Here is a 22,916-nt window from a genome sequence, read left to right as displayed (position 1 = left end):
ATATGGCGAGACAGTTATATTTGTCTCGACACTGTTAATCCTGGAGCAATAGACCGCACAACCCAGAAGAATAAAAGTGTTTGTATTGCTGCTGTCTTTCCACAGATCTAACAAAGTTTTAAGCGTCGGCGCATTTCAGTGGCATAACATCAATCAAGCCACCTTCTTCAGGACAAAAGGTTTGGTTCATTCCTTTCCACAATTGAATGTTCCACACACCGGTGCAAAATCACTCAGTTGAATTTCATTCCATAAGGTTATTTTTCTTCCCTTATGACGATGCACCAAAAGTCTATCGTCTTATTCTCTGTGGGACTCCTTTTTGGTCCTACGTGTGCATTATCACTATTAAATTCGTGGTTCAGAAATGATCAAATCCACCCTGGTTTCAATCCACCCGATTTTTATGGTTAGTTCTGTTTCTGGAGCGCATATCCTTGGCTATTAGGCTCACAGGGTTCGCTTACTCCAGCGTCTTGTCTCCTTTGCGGTTCAGCGTCGACGCTTAAAACTTTGTTAGATCTGTGGAAAGACAGCAGTAATACAAACACTTTATTCTTCTGGATTGTGCGGTCTATTATTCCAGGATTAACAGTGTCAAGACAAATATACCTGTCTCACCATATTCTTTTCCAGGAACTCTTGCTGTGTAACAAGTTTGTTCAATTGTGCTATTAATGTGATATAGATGGATTTTAATATGTCTTGATTTTTTTTTTTAGTAATTGTTCATTTGCACGTTTTTAATATATTGTGTTATTGTGAATTAAAATATATATTTTTTGAATAAGTGCTTTTAGCATCCCGAGTGGAATTTTAACCTAATACTGTGTGCATGTCACTTGTGGAAAATACGTGAGTGAATCATATGTGAAATATCTCCAAAGGGAATGATTATTTTTAACCTTTCGGTCTATGGTGCTCTGTCCCTTTGGTACATAAGAGCCCCTCTCCTTGTTTTCAAGGTTAACAAAACATACATAGAGGATGAAAATAAAGCGCGATGTGGGACGGTGTCACTTTTCGCTGAAAGAGGTCTATTTTTATAAAGTTTATTTTCACACACTTGGGAGGTTTCAGTGGTTGGTGCCTGCATTAAAGAGAGCAAAGACATTTTTCTTAGTGCACTCAATATGCTTGATGGATTCAACTCTTCAATTTAATTCATGGTGTGCTATAGCTTCTGTTACACTGTGTCTGGCAGTGCCCTTAAGAATCCAAGAATGTGTGGGTCAGGAACTCCTTTTCCTTAGATGTGTGCACCTTTATCATGAAACATACAGTTTCTTCTCTTGGTGTAGATCAATGATTTTCACATAATTAAAAATAAAATAAACTCTTAAATGCTTTAAAGCATTTAAGAATTTTTTTGGGAATGTAAAATTGATTTGTGCTATTCATGTATTTGTTTTCAGACCCCTGAAGAAGGGTCAAATAAGACCCGAAATGCATTGGGTTTAGAAGAAACTGCTAATATGGAATATTTTCGCATCTGAGAACATAAGATGCTAGAACTGTAAAGGAATTTTATAAGAAAGAAAAATAAGAATAAAACTTTTTGTTGATCAAATACTTAAATGTATGTGAAAATCATTGATCTACACCAAGAGAAGAAACTGTATGTTTCATGATAAAGGTGTGCACATCTAAGGGAAAGGAGTCACTGACCCACACATTCTTGCATTAAAGAGAGGTCAGAAAGGGTGACCGTGGCAGATGTGCTGACTAATGCTCTGAGAGCAGCTCTGTCATTGTAAAGGCTTGTTTTACCAGCCCTGAAATAAAGATGAAGTATATTGTGACTTGCAGTTCTGCGTCCCAAGGCCTGTGAGTTTGTGAATTGCAGGCATTTCAACCACAAACCCATTTCGTTCATCAGGTCCTTGGTCTCTCTTACTCAGGCTAGATATAAAACTCCCAATAAGTAAATAAATAAACAAATATCAGTCTGACTGCAGCATTCTGAACTCTTTGCAGGCAGCCAATCATGCAGACTGAAAACCCTGAACGCAGAATGTTACACCCACAGCCTAGCAGCTTCAAATACCTGACAAGGCAGGCATTCCACCCCAAGCCAGAAGTACTCACATTCTTAATTCTAAATTAGCCATGCTGACTTAACCTTTGGACGTGTCATTTCAAGAGTGCACGTAGAGCTCAGTAGCAGGGACACAGCCCACAGAGCTATCTCACAACATGTATTATTCTATGTATTTCCAAGTAGCATCTGGACTCTTGGACAAAGGCACTGTCACCAATGCCCCTGTCGCTTATTTGCCTACAGCAAGACACAGATAAGCGTTTTAATTATTATTTTTTATCTGTTTTCAATAGAACGAACCGCACCTAAATCGGGCTCTGGGTCCTTGTACAATTTATACATAACAACAACAACAAAAAAAACGCACAGATATAAAAATACAGTAATAATAATAGAAGGTTAAAATGTGAAAAATCTGAAACAATTGTAAATATCAAGAAGCGGTCAGACTATAAAGACTTCCTCCTTCAATCAACCACCGCTAATCAGTTTGAATTTGAAGTGTACGAGGGCGGGAGCGTCTGGAATAGGGAACAACTTCCGGTCTATCTCAGGACAGGTATGCCCCTGATGTATAAGACATCTGGGTATTTTCTGAAGGGTGGCAACTCTGGAAGGCAGACGCACAAGTAACTGTCATAGCGATAGTGCGGTGGTCCCAGGATTAACTAGCTTCACCAGGGTTGAACCTGGGTTCACAAACCAGTCCTTCTTTCATGATTGGCACAGTAACCACTAAACCCTAACTCATCGTAGGGGGCTGTGTTCATTTAGTGAGAACTGAAACTTGTGACCTGCAAGTTACCTCTGCGGCACACGCTGAACCCACTGAGGTAACAAGACATCATAATATGGACTATGGGCCTTGGTCCAGCCAGTGTATATTTTTGCTGCACCAGGACAGGACTGGACAGGAGTGGAGGGGCTTGTTGTGCATTTTCTTTTTTGGCTTATCCACCCAGCATTTAGTTTCTCAGGCTCCATGGCAGCCTTGTTGCCTTCAGACACAGTCCTAAGCCACGAGGCATGAGAGGCCCTCACAGTTTTACACCCTTAATAAGTAAATTGCAGATGATAATGACACGCGGACGTTCCTCTTCCATTGGTCCCTTACTTTATCAACGTTCCACACCAACGGTGTCTGATTTTACCAATGTTCTGCTTCCAACGGTCCCAGATTTTTATCAATGTTCCACACCAACAGTCCCTCATTTTATCAAAGTTCAACTTCCACTGAATCATGATTTTATCAATGTTCCATACCAATGGTACCTGATTTTATCAAAATTCAACTTAATCGAACCCTGATTTTATGAATGTTCCATACCAATTCTACGTGATTTTCTCAGTGTTCCACCTCCAACGGTCCCTGATTTGATCAAAGTTCAACTTCCGCTGAATCCTGATTTTATCAATGTTCCATACCAATGGTACCTGATTTTGTCCGTGTTCCGCTTCCAACGGTCCCTGATTTTATCAATGCTCCACACCAAAGGTCCCTGATTTTATCAATGCTCCACACCAACGGCCCCTGATTTTATCAATGCTCCACACCAAAGGTCCCTGATTTTATCAATGCTCCACACCAACGGCCCCTGATTTTATCAATGCTCCACAATTACGGTCCCTGATTTTATCAATGCTCCACACCAAAGGTTCTTGATTTTTATCAACGTTCCACATCCATTGATCGCAGATTTTATTAACATTCCACACAAATGGTGCCTTGAATGCTCAATAATCCTGTTCAGGGCTGCTTTTAAACTTTAGTGCAGCAGCGATGCAGGAAAACAAAAACAAAGAAAAGACCAACATGTGTTGATTTATATAAAAGAAAAGTGTGCATTGGCCTTTAAGATCAGGCCCTGTATTTGAGTTAAGTCCTTTTATTGCTGCAGCTGTAGACACGTACGGTCTGGCCTGCACAGAGAATTTGGAACTGACCAGTGCCACTGAAAGGCCGGTGGGCTGGAGTGGAGTCGGTCACATAGCAAGATCAGACGAGGGAGGAAAGTGAGTGAAATAGGAAGACGGCGGTAAGAGTGGAGCAGGCATGCGGATTCAATGGATAAAATACAGTATACTTCTGGCTTTATATAGCACTTAATGTACGAATAGAGGAACTGGGGTAAAAGGAGTCAGTGATGTGCTGTAAATCACACAGGTTGGCAGTGGGTTTCAGACTATGGCCGCGGATTCTTTGTATTAAGGTCCATAAGAACAGCTCTCCGATTGGCTCCCTACTGTTGCTCTTTGTGGCAACACCACCTTCAGTTCCTGATTTGACAATTCAAGATGGCACAGCTGGAAACCAGATGAATAGTCCAATAAAAATAGTGCTGACCAGAACCTCCATACTTCTCTATCTATATACATATGTACAATGCGCTGGCCCACACCACTGTGCCCTCGTAACCACCATCTCAGACAGTCGGTGCCCACTATCTCTGCCAACCATTTTCTTGGGCCTGTGGGCGTCGGGCCCGCGGACCGACCCGCTCTTCGGTCAGCGGACGCGGCATCACCAATGGGTAGTGGTATGCCCTGGTGTACTCTTCGTGGGTGTCCAGGTCCACGGTGGTGCGTGGCTGGTCCGCGGTGGGTGAGAGCCGGCTCAGGGGAGGGTGAGGAGAGAGGGACGAGTGGCAGGCGAGTGACGGAGAGAGGCGCTCTGACTTGATGCTGACGCTGGGGTGGAGGTGCTGCTGGTATTGGGGAGGAGTGGCAGAAGCAATTGGGGATCCCTCGCTGCCCAGCAGCCTGCTGGGTAATCTGTAGAGAAATGTAAAGTAGGTCAAAGTTATACTCCTGTGACAAATGAACATCTCTTGTTCTCTCTGGTTGGGAGTCCACCCCCTGCGCTCTCTAACTCTCTTCCAATTCTGGAAGAACTCTTCTTGTGGAAATGTCTTCAGTCCTGAAGGTTAAACACATGAGACCTCTGCGGTGGTACTACTGAGTACAGACACCAGCAATATTCCGATAGAAAAATATCGAGGACAGAATATCGAAAGGCAAGTGCATTTAGGAAAGTATAAATTTACAATTCCTAACTTCACATCTACTTTGAACATTTATGTACTGTGTGGGCACAAGTATGTGGAGTTAGGTATAGAAAATCTAGAATGACTTACCTGTCAATATTTTTGTTCAATATTTTAGAGAGAAAGAGTGAGAGAGAGACATACATGAGAGATAGACAGAGAGAGTGGCTGTGGAAACTGAGCTGGGTAGTGAGAGAATGAGAGATGGAAAAGATAGAAATAGAGAAAGATGGCGAAGAGATACATTTGGATTCATTTTAAGGTTAACAGCAGTAGTTGTGCACCAGCTAGTCCCCTCACTACCAGTGTGATCTCTGCACACCTGAGCTTGGCAAGCACAACACATGGAGCAGCGGAGTGAGATGGGACTCATTCAACTGATGCAGTAGCCTCTGAGGATCCGCTACGGGCTGAGCGGTGCTTCAGGGCGGTGCACACGGCTTCAGGGAGCCTCATAAGCTAAGACTCACCTGTGGGCTGGAACATGACCCTAGGACCATAAAGCACAGCCATAGGCTCCCTTGGCAATAACAAGGTACCCCGAAGGCGCTATCAGACCCAAAAGGTACACAGAATGTTAACAAGACCAGAAAGTCCCCTCCCCCCCGCTCTGCTGAACACTATCAGGGCAGGAAGGCTGTCAAGGCACTACAAAGAATCTTTACCTGTGTGGCGTGAGCCCAAGGGAGGGCGCGGGATCATGTTGATGCTGCCAGGGTGCCAGTGCGTTGGACTGTGGGGGGACCACAGCCGGGTATCCAGAGGGAGTGGTAGAGTCCGGGTGTAAGTAGTCTGCAAGGGAAAAGGATATATGTCTGTGTGTTATGGCGAGTCGGGCCGAGCAGTGCCCTAAGGTACAGAACTCCCTCTGGTGTCCAGGAATAATCTCACATGCCTCTGCCAGCAGGGTTCTAGTATTATACCCTTATACAATTTTGCGGCTGCAGTGTTTTCTGCTTAACTATGGATTTACCGCTTTTGCACATATAACTTAATCTTCAGATTTTAACCAGAATAACATTTTCTAGTACTCAAACAGATCAAAAGTTACTAAAAATGCAGCGGCATGTGTTGCAGTGCAGTGGAAGGCCCTTTGCGAAGGTTGACTGGTCCCATATCTGTTGCTTATTGCTGTATTTAGCTTTTAAACTAGTACTAATGAGGTGAAACCTTTACTCAGACAGTAGTGAACTGTGTAATAATGACTAACTAATGAAGTGATACCATCACAAAATATGCCTGATTAAGCCGCATAATTAGCCTTTCTTGCCACATAAAAAGTCAAACCTGCCACATAACTTGGTCCTTCGTTTTTAACATAATTCCTTTGGCCCTGACTATGAGTTCAAACTTATTTAAACAAAGAAAAAAATAGAAGGAACACCAATAAAGGAAAAACACGGAGCGGGAGCTCACGTTCAACATTCATGCGAGCCAGGCATACTATGATAAGCACCAGTATGTTGTCACCCTGCTCACTGCCTTATTGAGAGGATCACGCTAGACCATCATAGAGTCATATAAAATGTGTTCGCCACACCTGCCCTTTGGACTTACCATGCATAGCTCCTGGAGGAGACACTCACCTGATAATCCTGTAGAAAAGTATGAATATCCACCCAACCCCATGCTCTGCAGGCTTCCACTTCCTGTTCCAACCACTGGACTTCCTGTCATCAGACCGGGGTACTGGGATCTCTGCTATAGACAGAGAAACATTTTACATAGGGCTTCATTTTTTTAAATATTGTTTTTATTCCTACCAAATAGAAAATGTAACAAAAGTGCATGTCTTTCCAAGACAATGAGATCAATTTCAAACTATCCACATCTAATAAGATAGCTGACAGGGTTTACAGCCTTTTTCCAAGTTCCGTAATCTATACTTTCTGAATCACCAGCACTACACATACTAAAGGCCCATTCCCTCCCTTTATGTGTCTGAGGTCTTGGCCTATGGTCCAATATCTTATAGGGCCATGATCCTGGATATTAACCAAGGGCTTCAGATTCTGGACACTCTCTCACATCATAAACAAGGTCATAGCTTCAATTATGGCATAATACTATGCCAAATCTGTGTATCACCTTTCTGATAAGACATGAGACTTAAGGGTGCTGATGAAAAATAATGTCAAATTTGTATATACGAAAGAGTGTAGTGATGCATTTGAACAAATCAAGACATATATTGTGAACTTCAATGTTTTGAAGCCCTATGACATGAGGGATCACACGATTATGGTTATCAGTGCCAGGGCCTATGATTTAGGAATGTTGCTAATGCAGGAAATGAGGCTAAGGAAAGGGTGGTGAACATTCAGAGGGGTGAAAAGCTGATAAAGTGTAACTGAAAATACATGCAATTCCAGTGGCATCAAAGGTAGGGAGACAAGCCATTGTGATGCAGGAGGGAGTGAAGAGTGAACTACAATAACTCTGTGAGGTGGGTTATAGACCTCATTGAAACAACAGAATGGTTAACACCAATCACAGTGGCCAAAAAAACAAATGGAGAGCTACATCTCTGCATTGATCTTAATCCACTAAACACAGAGGTTAATGTGGATACGTATTCCTTTCTGAACATCTTTAAAATGCTTTTGGTGGTAGCTGAGGCCAGGATTGTCACCCCTCTAGATTTGGCACTAGTCTATCACCATATTTATGTTTATGAAGATTCACAAAGCTTACTGTGTTCATTACCCCTATGGGGACTTCTACATATTCTAAATGCCTTTGGCCATGTCTCTATGACCTCTGTATTTCTAAAACCTTGGACATCCTTATTCAGCGTCCTCAAATGTGTAATATTCTTTCATGATGATGCACTCGTGTATGGGAAGAGGTGGGCTGAGCATATTAAGGGAGTAAGAAAGGTTGTAGGGAGGTTTGAGCAGAAGGGCTCACTCTTCCTCTCTTTTTTTTACTTTTTTTATCTTTCAATTTCTTTCACTCCTTCCTTTCTACCTCCCTCTCTCTTCCACTCATCCTTCTTTCCTTTTCTTTCTCAATAAATATATATATATATATATATTCTTTCTCCCTATTTCGCTCTTTTTCTCTCTCTTTCACAAGCACACACACACATGGTTTCAACTTGTTTGCAGGAGATGATCAACATATTGACCTACTTACTGCTGAAGTGAGGTTGGTCCGGGAGCCCGACAGGCTCCTGCTCAGGTCTACTTTGCTGCTGTCTGTCCCCAGGAAGAAAGGCGGTGAGCTCTTTGTGGGCAAGGAGCGGTTTAGGTTAGTTTGGGAGACTGCAGGATAACCAAGACCTGAAGAAAGAGCAGTAAACGTGTGAGAGAGGGAAGTGGTGATCCAAAGGGAGGTGGAACACTCTCACACCTGAGCTATTCTTAACACATAATGAGGGTTGTATAAACGCTTGTGAATTCCACGTGAAATGTAAACAGAACCTTGGCTACCTTGAGGGCTGCATGCTGGACAGGCACTTGGGCATGTTGATTACCATACATTTAGGGCCATATTACATAAACGTTTCACTAGTGCAAATAAGCAGAAGCAGAATTTGTGCTGCGTGTTGGGGAATGAAGCAAACCATGCATCCTACATAATGAAGTTTGCACAGCAGCAAAGCATCAAGCAAAATGAATTTCCTCTATTGTTGCTCTCTTTAAATGGTAATAATAAGCTATAAAGTTTGAAAAACAAAATGACGTATGGGTCAACATAATTTTATAAATATCTCATTATAAATGCAGAATCATCGTGCAAAATCACTTTACTTTATCAAACCGCTAATTCATAGATCTTTTTTCATTTTTTTTAAATTGCACTGTTTTTGCTTCCCGTGGGTCTCAATGGAAGGAACACAATTGCCCCCTTACTAAAGAGCTTATTTTACAGCACAAGAAATGAAGAAAGCTCATTTTCATTTTTCCAATGAGAAAAATGACACGGTTAGAGGCAAAGTTTGTTAGCTTAACTTTTATTAAATTAAAGGCAAGAACTCTGTACATCTGTTTAACCGATATTTTAAATAGTTTGTTCACGGACTCCAATTTCACAATTACAATCTTTGGTATAAACATATAATGTATGTAGGAGAGTAGGATCTGCACTTATGTTGCCCCCACTTTTTTTCTGATGTATACACTGGTTTCTGGCTATAGTCTGGCTGGGTCCCTGGTAATCAGGGCCCCAGTCTCTCTGTTCTCTCTAAACGACTTGGTGTGCATATTAGATGCACTAGTGATTGGATACTGTAGTACCTTATGAGCCCCTAGTATATGGTACCTTAGGTACCTAGGGTATAGGCACTTCACAGGCCTACCAGGGGCTGCAGCATGTATTATGCCACCCCTGGGAAGCAGACTCAATCTGACACCACAGGCCTGCTACTGCAGCCTGTGTGAGGCAGTGTTAGCACTCCTCACTGAGATATAGGTTTCTATATCTCACCATACACACACATATAAACCTATCAGTCACCCCTATGTCAGGCCCAATTAATCCTGAGGGCAGGGTGCGTGGTTTACAATCTGAGGGGGTGCCTCTGCGTGAGCAGGGCCCCTCTGCAGCTACCAGAGTCTATTCTCTATGGCTGTTTGTGGATGCGGTTAAACCATTGGGTTTGGTGTCAAACAACTTGGAATCATACCCCCACATCAGTCCATGATGTGGGAGCATGATCCCACCCTTCTAGAGGGGACGACATGTAAAACGATAGAAATCCTATAGAGCCCTGGCATCACAAAATGGATGCCACCAGCACAGACACTGGGCTGCCCTCCTGCTGCTGACTGAAACTCGCAGTGGAGGAAGCCCAACAAAAGGCATCCTGTCACAGGGAGATGTCACCACCTTCCAGACAGGATTTAGTGTATTGGGGCTGGGTGGGTGCACTCCTAGAGTGCTTTGAAGTCCTGCACTGGGGGAGCAGTAGGCTCCTCTGTGCATATGCCAGCTCAAACCGGTTAAGGGCTACCTGCCCCTGCTCTGGTGCAAAACTGGACAAAGGGAAGTGGGTGTAACCACCCCCTCCCCTGACCTTCCTAGAGGAGTGGTCATAGAGCTAGTCCTTCCCCTATCTTCACTATAAGATAGCAAGCTTTGCCATTGCAAATCAGATAACCCTGGATGATGCTCTACAAAGAAGAATCCTGGCCCTTCGACGTTCCACTACCTTTGGAAGACAGAAGAATCTCCCTTCGAGTCAAGGAGTGACCCCCCCTGCTTGGCAGGCACCAAAAACCTTATTCAACAGTTGCAAACTTTCCCGCTACCGCCGGAGTTTGAAGTCCCTGCTGCCCCGGAAGTGGATTACCTGACTTCTCGATGGCCATTGTGAGTCCCCAGCAAAGCTATGGCGAGTGGACCCCACAAGTGACGAGGAACAGCAATACCCGGGGACCATGAACTATTGTCGAGTGCAAACTCTTCATGATGTCCTATGGACTTGTGCATTGGACCATATGTGGCCCAAGCCTCCAACAGGTTTTGCAGTGAAAATCAGAGGCTTACCCCATCCCGAGTGACCGTGGGCTCCTGTGAAGCATTTCCTGAAGAGGCGCCCTTGTGATCACTTGCCCATTGGCTTGTGGGTCCCCCGAAGACTTTCTTATTGACTAAAAGGGCTCCGCTGGTTGCTCCAGGCCTGCCCTCACTTTCCCTTGCTGGGTGAGTCACTCCGATCTTGCTGCTCTGCACCATCGACTTTCTTCAGTCTACACAAGATTTGCAGTTGCCAAGGCTTGTTGGTGCCAATCTAGTTGCCGATACTGCCATCAGCTGCAGACGTCATGGAACACTCTGAATCCAGCTGCTGGTCATCCTCGATCTCTCCAGGACCTTGTGAGCGAAGAGTCAAAACACCATCAACAACCTGAAATCACCCGACATCTGTGGTCATCCATCTTCCTGGCCACCGGTCACTGGCATGACTTTGAACACTGTCCCTTCAATTTTCAGGTCTTCTGCATCTTGAATCCACCCTTGGATTCCAATGGACACTTCTTCAGTCGAGGCAAGCAGCAAGTCTTCTTTGGTGTCCATAGAAAACGCGGCCCGACACCAAAAGACACCTATGCACCCGGCTTCCCTGGGTGAGGTAACTCGTGCACTCCGGTGCCCTAGTGTGTGTTGGCTCTCGAAGTACTTACCTTGTACGTGGCTTGCTTGTAGACTTCCTCGAAGTACCCTAGAACTTTAAAAATCAAACCGCGACTTGCACCATTGTAATCAATAGGGAACCCACGTCTGTGTTCACATACTGCACGCGTGTCCCGTGGGCCTGTTACTTACCTGCTAACACTGCAGAAGTGAAGCCCCAGCGATTCCCCTGGTTCTAGGCCTTGTCATTTTGCAAGTCGACATCCTTATACCATTTTTTTAGTATATGGTCTGGTACGCCCCTAGGGCTCTAGCCTTATTTGTGCTTAATTTATTGTGAAACGTTGACATTTGAATGTGTATCTGGCTTCTAATCTCATAAAGAGATTAGTAGAGTGTGTCTAGAAATAAATACATATATATTTGATATATATACCTGTGTGGTGTCCTTTTATTTGGTAATTCAAGAGATTATAAGGTAAAACAAGCTGCTTTACATTCCTCTGAGACTTAGCCTGAAGGCTGCTCTCCACAGCTACCACTAGGATAGCTTTCTTTAAAAGGTAGTCTTAAACCTATCTACCATAAGAGTCCAATTGGACTGGTGCAAGGTGGCCACTATAACTAGTGACCAGCATATGCCAGGCCAACTTCTCACAATGTATTAGCAAAAATTGGGTTATATCATCATTTCCGTCATTTCTGAGGTTTAAATGAAAATAATGGTGTGAATTTGCATTATTTGAAACTTTGAGAAATGTCGCATAACACATTTCTTTTGAATAAGTAAAATTTCATCCAGGACTATTTACAACTTGTGTTCTATGTATTTGTGATTGACACACCCACTGGCCTCCCTGAAGCACCCCTCTTTTGAGATATTGACGATATTCCTGAATCCTGGTGGACTCAAGAGTGCAGATCACTCATCTCTCTAGGACTTTCGGACAAACTGGATGGTCAGGAATTCTCTTAAATTCTCTCCGCGGATCCAACTGCTTCTCCGGGAAACAGTTTGAGGAGCCGCGTCTCATGATTTTAATGTCGTTCCTGGAGCCTCCACGGCATTTGCACATTTTATTGTGCAAGGCAAGGAGATGGTTAATTGAAGTGAAAATAGTCACTTAGGAAGGTATTGAATAATATGTGGCTTGGGCAGAAAAGGGGCTGAAAACCTTTATCTGCCATCTCTATTAATAAATTCTAATACTCACAAAGTAGACCCTGAACTTACTGTCTAGTTGCCCACCGTGTGTGGTTAAGTGTTTGTACTTTCTGACCCCAAAGAGAGCTCCATTTGTCCAATGCCAGGGTTTGCTCGTGGCTGCATCCGCAGGGGTCTTGTTGGAATGGTCCTATTGGAGCCATAATAAGATTGATTTAGATATGGCAGGTCTCTGTCTGGAGTGGCACTGTGGGCAAAAAACAATGGACTGGAATGCGGCAGAGTATTTACCAGCGGCCGAGATTATGCCAGATATTCCATCCATCGTCTTTTTGTTTTCCTCCGTATCAGATGTGAGTGGCTCCAGCAAGGGACTTCTGACTACATTCTGGTACTTGTAGTCATACATTTACAATAAAAAAATTGGAAAAGCCTACACACAGCTCTACGCAATGACAATACAAGGACTAGATAAGCGCCTCACAGCGGGCATAGTACCACTCTAGGTCTCTAAAAATAATATAAAATTATAAAAAATATAAAATATATTCAAATAAGTGCCTTTTTTACATTCTGGATATTTATATGGACAACACATCAGAGCCTCCTCCCTTCTTGATTTCCGCGAGAAGCTGAAGACCTGTCTCTTTGTATAAGCACCTTGGGGACCACACACCTGCACACCTGCCCAAGCGCCTGGATACTCTCTCGGGTGATTAGTGCACTATATAAATCAACATAACATAATGTGTCAAAGGGCTATAAACTGCCCGTTTGCTTGCATCCTGGCGATATAAAGGATGTAAATACGTAAGACACTGGGCGTGGCTCCCTTTATCCCGCTAGGATGGAATCAGGAGCTGGTAAACCTGTAAACTCCAGCAGAGCCAGTAACCTGCGGCCAGGCCAGGTGTGCAGACGTAGAGCCAGGGATCGGGTTCCCGGTCTGTGAGAAGCACAGGGCGGGTTCCCAACGTGTTTTGATAAATCCCTAACAGATGGTATTCTCATGAGACACGCAAGGACTGATTGTGTTTTGATTCTACAGACATTACCCTTACACTGACATGCTTTAATGTCAAGGAGTGGGCTCGCGCTTCAACGAGAAGGGGTGGGGGGGGCACTAAAGATTATTGATATGGGGGGGTAGAGTGAAAGATGTTGAGCATCACTTAAAAAGGAAGCATCACTAAGAGCCCTTTATAAAAGGTGGGATTTACATAGCCCTGGAAGGGTCCTGGCAGGTGTGGATAAATGTGTGTTTGCTGCGCCGTCTCTGTCTACTGCGCATGCGCTGACGACCCTGCATTCTGTTGGTAATGGGAATGGAGCACGACCTTCACAAGGTGCCGTTTGTCTAAGTGCCCCTTGCAGTGCTTAATTAGTAAAAAGGAAGTGCCAGAGACCTCGTCAAGAGGCCACTGCAGCTTGCACCCCCATTGCCCCGGTCTGCGCTGACAATAACAACTACTAACCATGACGCTTCTTCCAGGGTGACAATTTTTACTCATCCGGGCCACCCAAAGCTCTACGAATGGCTTGGGCGGCTGGTCTTAGTCATTTTTAATGTATAAATAATTGTTAAACAACTGTTGTTGTGCTTATTTCAAAATCAGACAGACAGCGCCACCATGTGTTGTGGTGTCATAAGTACCAGTGCTGACATTTAAGTGGTGGTGCCGAGCACCAGAAACCACCAGCTCAAGTTAAGCACTGGCACCGTGTGCATGCCTTTTAAAATTAACCTCTGATGTGTGGTTGCCGCGCTTGCTCCTCAGAAGAAAAGTGCGGTTAAAACACTGATGTTTGTTGGAGATACTTTCTTTGGCCATCTTTTAGAGAGTAAAAGCAGAAGCAGGAATAAATAGAAGTGTTTCTCCCTTGCAGTCTGTAAAGGGGAACTTGGTCTACTTTCAAATGTCACCGCTGACCGCCTCCACTAGGCTGGTTAGACAGCTCATGAGGTTATTGCACCTGACACAGAGAGGGATAGAGGGGTGGGGGCAAAGATGCTGAGCGGCGGGTAGCAAAGTTGAGTAGGGAGGGGGTGGAGGGGCAACCGAGAAGCTGAAGAGGGTAGGTAAAAAAAAGTAGAAGAAAAGCCAAACAGCATAGGGAGCGGCGGAGTGGAAATGGGTGAGTGGGAGGGTAAGTGTGGGTAGGAGCACTGGAGAGAGCATAGGTGGGGGCAGGTGCGCAAGGAGGGGGGAGAGCACAAGGAAAAACATGCACTCGTCGAGTGCTGAGAAAAGATCAAAAAAAGTAGTTCTGTCATGTCTGGTGTGGAAATATTTTTCCCTGTGGACAAAACCTTTCCCCCAAACACCTGTCAATGTCAGGGACGTACCCACCTGTTCCCAATCTGGACAGAGATTTATTCCTGCCTTTGACAGGAGAACATCGCCAATATTTTTTGCAAAAATTCACAACCAGGCATTCCTGTCCTGTAACGTCCACTTCCTGTCCCTGGGATTAGTTAAGTACACACACAACTTCCGGTGAAGAATACCATTGTCGAACGTGAAACTAACTTTTCTCAATTGATAAAGACAGTTTGTATTTGTAAATACGGCTAGTCTGACTTACATATGTAAGTAGCTTTGGGTATCTGCCTCATAAAGTTACGGTTAGTTTCTTCAATGGTTTAGTAATTTGCTTTTTTTGTTTAAAGGAAATAACCTGTTTTAAAAAAAAGGAATTTACTGTATTGTGTCATGCAGTGTTCGTTCCTCTTTGTGTCACTTTTTCACATTTCTGTTTCTTTTATATTTGTACACTGCAAAGAAACCTTCGATTTAATTCACACTTTAAGAAGTGTTTGTAATCAAAATTAAAAGAAAGTGAGGGAAACTGTGTGGAAGTATATGTAATGTAATATAAAGTGGATTTGTAGAGCGCTGCTTGTCACCTGTGAGGGTATCCAGGCGCTAAAATAAAACGCCTACTTTAGACTAAAAGTTTGGATATTTACCATAAAAAGTGGAGAACTTAGAAGATGTCCTCTGTCCTCCCACCGTGTACAATGCTGAGGACTCCTAAGTGGCACACTACAAACAGAATGTTTTGTTTGAGCTTCACAGTAGCAATAATTGGTACTATAGTCGAGCATAATTATTTTACCAACCTTAAATAGGTGAGGCTAAGCACCTCTGGGGATTCGAACCCATGACCTCTTTCTCTACAATATGAATAGCGCACTGATTCAAAGATTTAGGCCCAGATGTACTAAGCCCTGGTTTCAAAATGCTGGTCTCAATTTGCAATCAGTGAAGTATTTTACGAACCGACCTATGTACTAATAGGTCAGTTCGCAAAATATTGAATTGTACTGAGCTTAAATTTGACCTATGTCATGAACATTGATGAGGTAGGTTGCAAATGGCGACCCACTACGACTGGCAGTCTCAGGGATGGTGGCCTGCTGGGGTCAGCAGACTGTGACTGTGATTGTTTTTAAATAAAGTCACTTTTTATTAATGCAGCCCATTTTCCTTAAAGGTAAACATGATGTGTGCACAAAAACACAGGAAAAGCTTGTCAAACATTTTTCAAGAGTATGTGTCATTAATGGAACGACTGTCCACTCTTTAAAATGTTTTTGTTAAAAGATGAAGGGATCCCTTTCTGTTTGCCAGTGGGTTCCCACTACCTTTATGTAGTCTGACATATGGTAATGTTTTGTGATTGGATTTCAGTCACAAAACCTAAATACATCCCATTTCAAATCGGTATTTGCAAGTGAGGCCCTAATTGCGCCCCTGCCATATACTGATTGGATATGTAGTTGCAAACAAACATGTTACAGAATTGCAGTTTGTGCTTGGTGCATACCAAAAGGCTTTTTTTCAATTGCAAACCGTAAGATTTTGCAAATTGGACCATTTGTGAACGCAAAAGACTTAGTACGTCTAGCCCTAAGTTACTTAATATGTAACTTTCATTGTTTTTCTTTTATATAAAAGTTAAAATCTATATTGTATCTTCAACACTAAGGACGTTTTTAGTTACACTAGAAATTTGGGTTTAAAATGATTTAATTTTTTCCTCCTTCATGGCAATGCTTTGTAAAAGTTCTGAATTTCAGATTCCTAAGCATAGGTTTCTACTTACAATGCTGCCACCTAGTGGTGAAGAGTGGAAATATCCTACAAACATGCACATGTATGTACACAAAAGTAGCTGGTTATATCAGAGGTTAATGCACCTGAGGGTGGGGACCCCGGGGGGTGTCGGGGTGGAAGAGGGGGTTTTGCACCTGTAGGTTTGTACTGGAGAGGAAGGCTTGAGTTCGGTGGGAGTCCACTGGGGGCAGCGTCGTTACCAGTCAGCGGGGCAGATGGGAAGGGGAGTCCGTGGCTGGGCAGTGAGCTTGGCTGAAAAAGAAAGATCTGGTTATCGAAAGGGTCACAGGGTACAGCTCCTCACTTTCAGAATGTTATAACTTACTGGACCTGATAGCTCCCAACCGAACCCACATCGAGTTTATGCACGAATTAGAGAGGTGGGTGAGCCACTTAAGGTCATAGTCAGACTCGAACCAGCTGCCCGGCTCTGGCTCATCCGAAGTACAATTGTACCTCAAGCCAAAGATGAGCCATGCTTTCAAGAGGCTTTTGCCTGCCACACACGCTCTGAACTCAGGCGCCAACAATTAAAACAAGCATTGGCATAGCCAATAGGTCTCGCCTTTGGGACCTTATAAGTGTTTAGTTAGTTGTGATTAAGTGCTTTGGGATGGGTGAAGCATGCAGGTGAAAGGGGGAGATTGAGAGCTTAACAGGAAAAGGGTGGGGATGAGATATGGCTTAAGGGCTACAACTGCCACTTTTGGAACCGGGTTGGAGTCCCGATGTTGGTTTAACACCCTGTGATCCTGGGCAAGTTACTTAATCTCCCTGCGCCTAAAGCAAAGTTAACGTGCCTTTGTATACTATAAGTGTTGATCTTGTAAAGCGCTCCAAATCCTTCCGGTTGAGTACAGGCTATATAAAAACTGAGAGAAAGTAGTAAACATCTCCAGAAAACGGACTGAAAACATAGAATAGTTTGATATACAGATGCCACTTGCCTTGAAACGCCGGCTCTCTAATTAGGTACTGATACCCGTATGTGACTTAGAATGAATGGGAAAGGAAAGACAGCATTAGAAATTGAAGAGAGAAAAGAGAAGAGAGTGAGGCAGGCATGGAGCAAGAGCGGGAAGAAAAGGGGAGAGGACAGAGAATGGTTGAGCGAGGAAGAGAGGAGACAGACGGGGGAAGGTGAGAATAAAAGAGAGAGGGAAAGGTGAGAATAAAAGAGAGAGTGAGACATAACAACAATTGATTGAAAAACGAGAAAAGGCCGAAAAGGAAGAAACCGTATAGAAATGTTTTAGTGACTTCTGAATCCGCTCACTGAACTACATTACACCGAAAGTGTGTTCTCGCAGGAAACAGGAGGTGGTTGTTACTTAGTAGAGCATGAGAGTGACCAAATCGAGAAGATTGCTCATCTCACACATGTGTAAGTGGCTTCTTCCTCTTCAGCTGATGCTGGGAGTCATCCGACAGCTACAGCAGAGGCTGAAGCCAGTCATGTTACGCGCATCTGACATCACGATACACTTTAGTGCGAACGCTTCTTCCCTGGTATGTCTTGTTCTTATTTAACAACGCGCACTTCTGCGTCAGGAAGGATGGTGCTATGTGCAGTAAAAGGTTATCTGCATTTGTGCACGCAGTTTTGGACGTAACATGACATTTGTCACACGCAGGCTCGAAATCCTCGCCCTGTGAGGTTAAGAATTTCGCTGACATCAGGGGCTTGGAGTGGAGACAGGCTGCTGCAGGGCAGGGTCTGCCCACAGAGCCTTTTCTAACTCCTGTTGGGGTTGCAAAAGGGCCTTTTTCACGACCCCCGTGTTTCAGGTACTATAAGAGGTTTGTAAATCTCGCGAGATTGGGTACTGCAGTTCAGTCAGGGAAGGACGCTATCTTACAACAGGCATTTAGGGTAACCGCCCAGACATAAGGCCAGTCCTGAAGAGCAGTGATGAACTCAAAAGGCAAAATAGCACTGGAACGTCATCCCCCGCGGGACATTAGACCGGCACAGAGGTGGCTACCAGACTTCCTCGAGTCCATGGGACTGGTGGACGGATGGAGGATACACAACCCAGATAGGACCCAATACACCTTCTTGTCAGGAGCCCATCGTAGTCTATCTCGTATCGATTATATTCTAGTCCTGGCAGTGCAGGCATTCAATATTCGGGAGATCCGCCACTTAGGCAGAGATATCTCGGACCACTCTCCGATCTGGATGAATGTGGTCCTGGGCCAAATGAGTGCTGGGAGAATTGCTCCCATTAATCCGTGGTATTTACGAAACCCTGAAGTTCGAAAGACAATAGCTCAAGCCACAGACCACTACTTCCAAGAAAATAGGGGACGGTAGAGTCAGCCCAAACATTATGGGAAGCCTACAAATCAGTTATCCGCGGGGAAGCCATATCCTTGATCGCGGGTAAGAAAAAAGACAAACAAAAAGACTTAGTGCGGGCGGAAGATGAAATACTTATATTGTAAGAAGGATTAGAGCAGTCAGTGACCCCTGAAAAATGACACCTCTTGAACTTAAAGCAAGATGAATTCAAAAGCATAGCAACAGATAGAGCCAGGGCACAGGGCAGGGAAACGCAGAGCAGAATTTATGAACATGGAGACAAGGCAGGGAAGTTAATCGCATGGCTGGATAGGAAGGAATGGGCTGCCTGTCTAGTACCAGAATTGCATGATGAGGGCACCGACCCTATAACCGACCCGCAGAAAACAGCCGACCGGTTTGCAGACTAGTACCAGACGGTATACCACACAAATGGGCAGTACACAGAAGAAGACAACAGTGCTCTGCTCTGTGATATCAGGCTCCCCACCCTCACAGACGAAAATCGTGAGTATCTTGAGTCCGCTTTCTCGAACGATGAGGTGGCACAGGCAATAAGGGAAGTACATTCGGGGAAGGCATCAGGTCCCAATGGCATACCAATCGAACTGTACAAACTGAGACCAGATAAAATAGCCCCATACCTCCATTCAATGTTTGTAGACAGCAGAGAAAAAAGGATACTACCTACTGATCAAAGGATCGCAAACATTGTTTTCATTCACAAAGAGGGTAAACCCAAAACCAGTGGTGCATCTTATAGACCGATATCACTGCTCTACGCAGAACCTAAGATCCTGGCAAAACTATTGGCTATACGCTTGATAAAAGTGATTGAAAGCCTACCAGTCAGGTTTCATGCCACATCGGAACACCGCCTTAAATCTACGCAGACTACATGGCGTTCTCGGCAGAGCAACAACTATCCTAGATCCAGCAATACTAGTATCGCTAGACGCCACTATGGCATTTGACATGGTAGAATGGCCATATCTCTTCGCTGTGCTTAACAAATTGAGATTCGGACCCACTTTCGTGAGCTGGGTCCGGCTGCTATATTCAAATCCCATGGCTCAAGTTGTCGTGAACAACCGCAAATCACCAGCTTTCCAACTAAGCCGTGGCACACGCCAGGGGTGTTCCCTATCGCTGCTTCTTTTTGCCTTAACCTTGGAGCCCCTGGCGGCTTTTATCCGCAGAGATCCAGTGATCCGCAGTATGCGTTGGTCCCTGGACTGGGAAGATAAGATATCACTTTATGCAGACGACATTCTGCTATATATCACCTCCCCGAGAGCCTCCTTAATATGCCTCCTGGACATCCTTGCAGTGTTTGGGAGATACTCCGGATTAACCATAAACTGGCCCAAGTCCGTGGTCTATGTCCTGCAGGGAGAACCACCCGTTCTCCCGAGGGGCTGCCCGATCCAGATAGTGTTGGATGGTTTCCACTATCTCAGCATTTTTATCACACTGAGTTCCGAGCTCCACTTCACCCACAACCTCTTACCACCGATACAGAGATTGAAAAGTGACATCAAAAACTGGAAGTCTCTGCCCCGTTCATTATTGGGTAAAGCCGTCCTTTTTAAAATGATGGCACTGCCCGCTTTCTATACGTCCTCCAGAATTCAATGGATCTAGTTCCCAAATCGTATTTTAAAGAAATAGAGAATCTCCAAAGAGACCTCTTATGGGATGGTAAACCCCAAATCGCCTTAACCAAGCTGACCCTCAACTGGTACGATGGGGGGCATCAGTCTCCCAGACATTAAAAAGTATTATTGGGCGACCCATCTAGTGGCTATAAACTAGGGGGTGTATGGCCATCCGGACGATCCTGGATATGCCATGGACAGATGGCTCCTCCCAGGGGGGATTACAGTAGAGCACTCTATTCTAGGCCCCGTAAATACCCCCTCACTGGGCCGACCGCACACTCGGTCCATGTATGGCATGTGGCTAACAAACAGCTGGGATAGGACCGTAGACTCACCCTGGCAACTCCACTGTGGAATTCCGAAAGGCTGGGAAATCTGTGGCAATCCAAGGGCTTTGATAAATGGGACCTTATTGGAATCTCCCAGATTAAAGATCCCTGGGTCAAAGATGAAATCCTTCCTTTTGCCTCCCTTCAACAGCAATATCGCCTGGCAAACACTGAGTATTATAGGTATCTTCAAATTCAACATTCCCTGCACTCTCACATTACCAGTAAGTCCCCCCTCCCGGATGCCTCCTCCTTGGAGGATAGACCGCTCGATGGCCACCTTCCCGAAAAAACCATCTACCTGATCTACAAAAAACGAATTAATAATATGGAAGACCTGCTCCAATCTCTTAAGGAGAAATGGATAAGGGACGGCTTAGAACTGGATGAGGAGGACTGGCGGGAGGCGGTCTCCTCACTGAGGGAGGTGGCAGTCCAGGCCAGACTACGCTTAGTACAACTCAAAATTCTACACAGTATTTACACCATAGGGCCGAGCTTGGTCCGTATGGGCAGGGCAGATAGTGGGTAGTGCAGACGTGGGTGTGGGGAGGTAGGTACTTTTATCCACATCATATGGGAATGTGCACACATACAACGTTATTGGCATGCCATACACCGCACTCTATGTGAGGTACTCGCCATCGACCTCCAGCCAGAAGCACGCAGGTGCCTCCTAAACATTTGGGAAGCGATGGACCTTACCTTCTACACTAAGCAATGGGCAACTCTGGCAGTTATGATCGTGAAAAGGAACATTGCACAAAACTGGGGGGCCCATCAACCGCCCACACTGGGAAAATGGGAGGAAGACATAGACTGGTGCATGTACCGGGAGGAAAAATCAGTTTATGTTGCCAGAGGGTGTCCCAGGAAATGGAATAGGGTATGGGGGCCTTGGAACCTTTACAGAGGGAATATTTGTACCCCACCGGCACCCCTGAATGAAAATGAGACTCTTGTAACCCCCTAATTGTCATTTACTGTTCATTGTAACTTGATTCCCTGTGACCTATGTCGGAAATCTGGAAGATATTTTGTCTCTTGCTCATGAGTCAATATGGTGAGTTATGTCGATGATGTTTAATAAAAAGAATTATTTAAAAAAAAAAAAAGCACTGGAAAATATTTTATAATCAGCCCCAAAATTCAGTGAGCGAATGTACCTACCGATCGAGCCTGATGCCCTCCAGTGGAATTAGGGGGGATTGCACCACACAAGAGGATTTGGAACAAGCGCGGCCGCGAAAGCTTTGCACAAAAGTGAAAGCTATCACAGGTCCCATATACGCATCATTCGCATTCACGAGTGATATTTTGTTCAGTAACTGTCCAACTGAACAGGATGCGGGTGCCAGTGTCATAACTTAAAATAACGCCCCCTCCCACCCCCGCAGAATGTGATAAGGGGGCCGAGTCTCGCATATGTCAGATATTCATTGGCCTTGGGGCAGGCGGGCAACTAGAGACAAATTTCGGGGGGGGGGGGCTGAAAAAGATTTCAGGGGGGGCTAATTCCTCCAGCCATCGGTAGAGTGGCTCTAAGATGGGGTGAAAGCACAACAAAAGCCTAATTAACAAGTAAATGGTCTTTTAAAGACCTGTGAAGGACTCGGGTGCGGCTGCAATTAGAGGGTCGCCAGCCCGTGAAGCTGTCTCAGCCGGGCTGACACACACGAAGGGGGGGGGGCCTGAAGTCCGGTGAGCCCAATGGGTGTTGCGCGCCTGCCTTGGGCTGAATGGGTGCCCCCATTTGAAGTGCCTCTGAGGACATCCGTGTTGACTGGGAGCACCACCCACCCTCTCACCTGCGAGCCTCTTCACGCTCATCCTGAGCCTCAAAGTGCGCAGTTAGGGGGGATTGCACCACACAAGAGGATTTGGAACAAGCTAATAAGACAAGCGCAGCCACGAGAAAGCTAAACGAACAAGCGTGGGAGCGATAATTGGAGATAGATGGCGCCGCTGCTGGCTTCCGCAAGGTGAACCCCATACATGCACGAGCGCTCATTGGAAACAGTGCAGTACATGCATGAGTTTCCGAAAAAGTCCTGAGTGATTCCAAGAGGCTTGAGCGCTGCGTTAGGCTTGACCTAAAAGGAGCGAGAAAGAAATACCCCTCTAGTGGCTGGACTGCACAATGCTTAATCAGAAAACCTGGGATTAATC

At 44.8% G+C, this 22,916-nt stretch overlaps 1 protein-coding gene across 3 annotated transcripts in view; it reads right to left on the bottom strand.

Annotated features, from left to right (window-relative positions):
* Window positions 1–2,334: 2,334 nt before the first annotated feature.
* MEF2B (myocyte enhancer factor 2B) overlaps window positions 2,335–22,916 on the bottom strand; it is a 101,417-nt gene continuing 80,835 nt past the window's right edge. For 2 of the 3 annotated variants that reach the window (XM_085638257.1, XM_085638258.1), the window contains exons 5-9: window positions 16,536–16,704; window positions 8,224–8,369; window positions 6,672–6,786; window positions 5,751–5,877; window positions 2,335–4,813 (exon numbers count right to left, since the gene is read on the bottom strand). In XM_085638257.1, the coding sequence (XP_085494383.1) occupies window positions 4,483–4,813; window positions 5,751–5,877; window positions 6,672–6,786; window positions 8,224–8,369; window positions 16,536–16,704 (888 nt within the window). In that variant the 3' untranslated portion in view covers window positions 2,335–4,482. The remainder of the gene's footprint in view (window positions 4,814–5,750; window positions 5,878–6,671; window positions 6,787–8,223; window positions 8,370–16,535; window positions 16,705–22,916) is intronic. The other variant, XM_085638259.1, reaches the window with a different exon arrangement.

Source organism: Triturus cristatus, chromosome 12 (assembly GCF_964204655.1).
Source record: "Triturus cristatus chromosome 12, aTriCri1.1, whole genome shotgun sequence".
In the NCBI taxonomy this organism is placed as follows: Eukaryota; Metazoa; Chordata; class Amphibia; order Caudata; family Salamandridae; genus Triturus; species Triturus cristatus.
The sequence above is the reverse complement of the archived record's forward strand: the minus strand, read 5'-3'. Positions and strand labels throughout refer to the sequence as shown.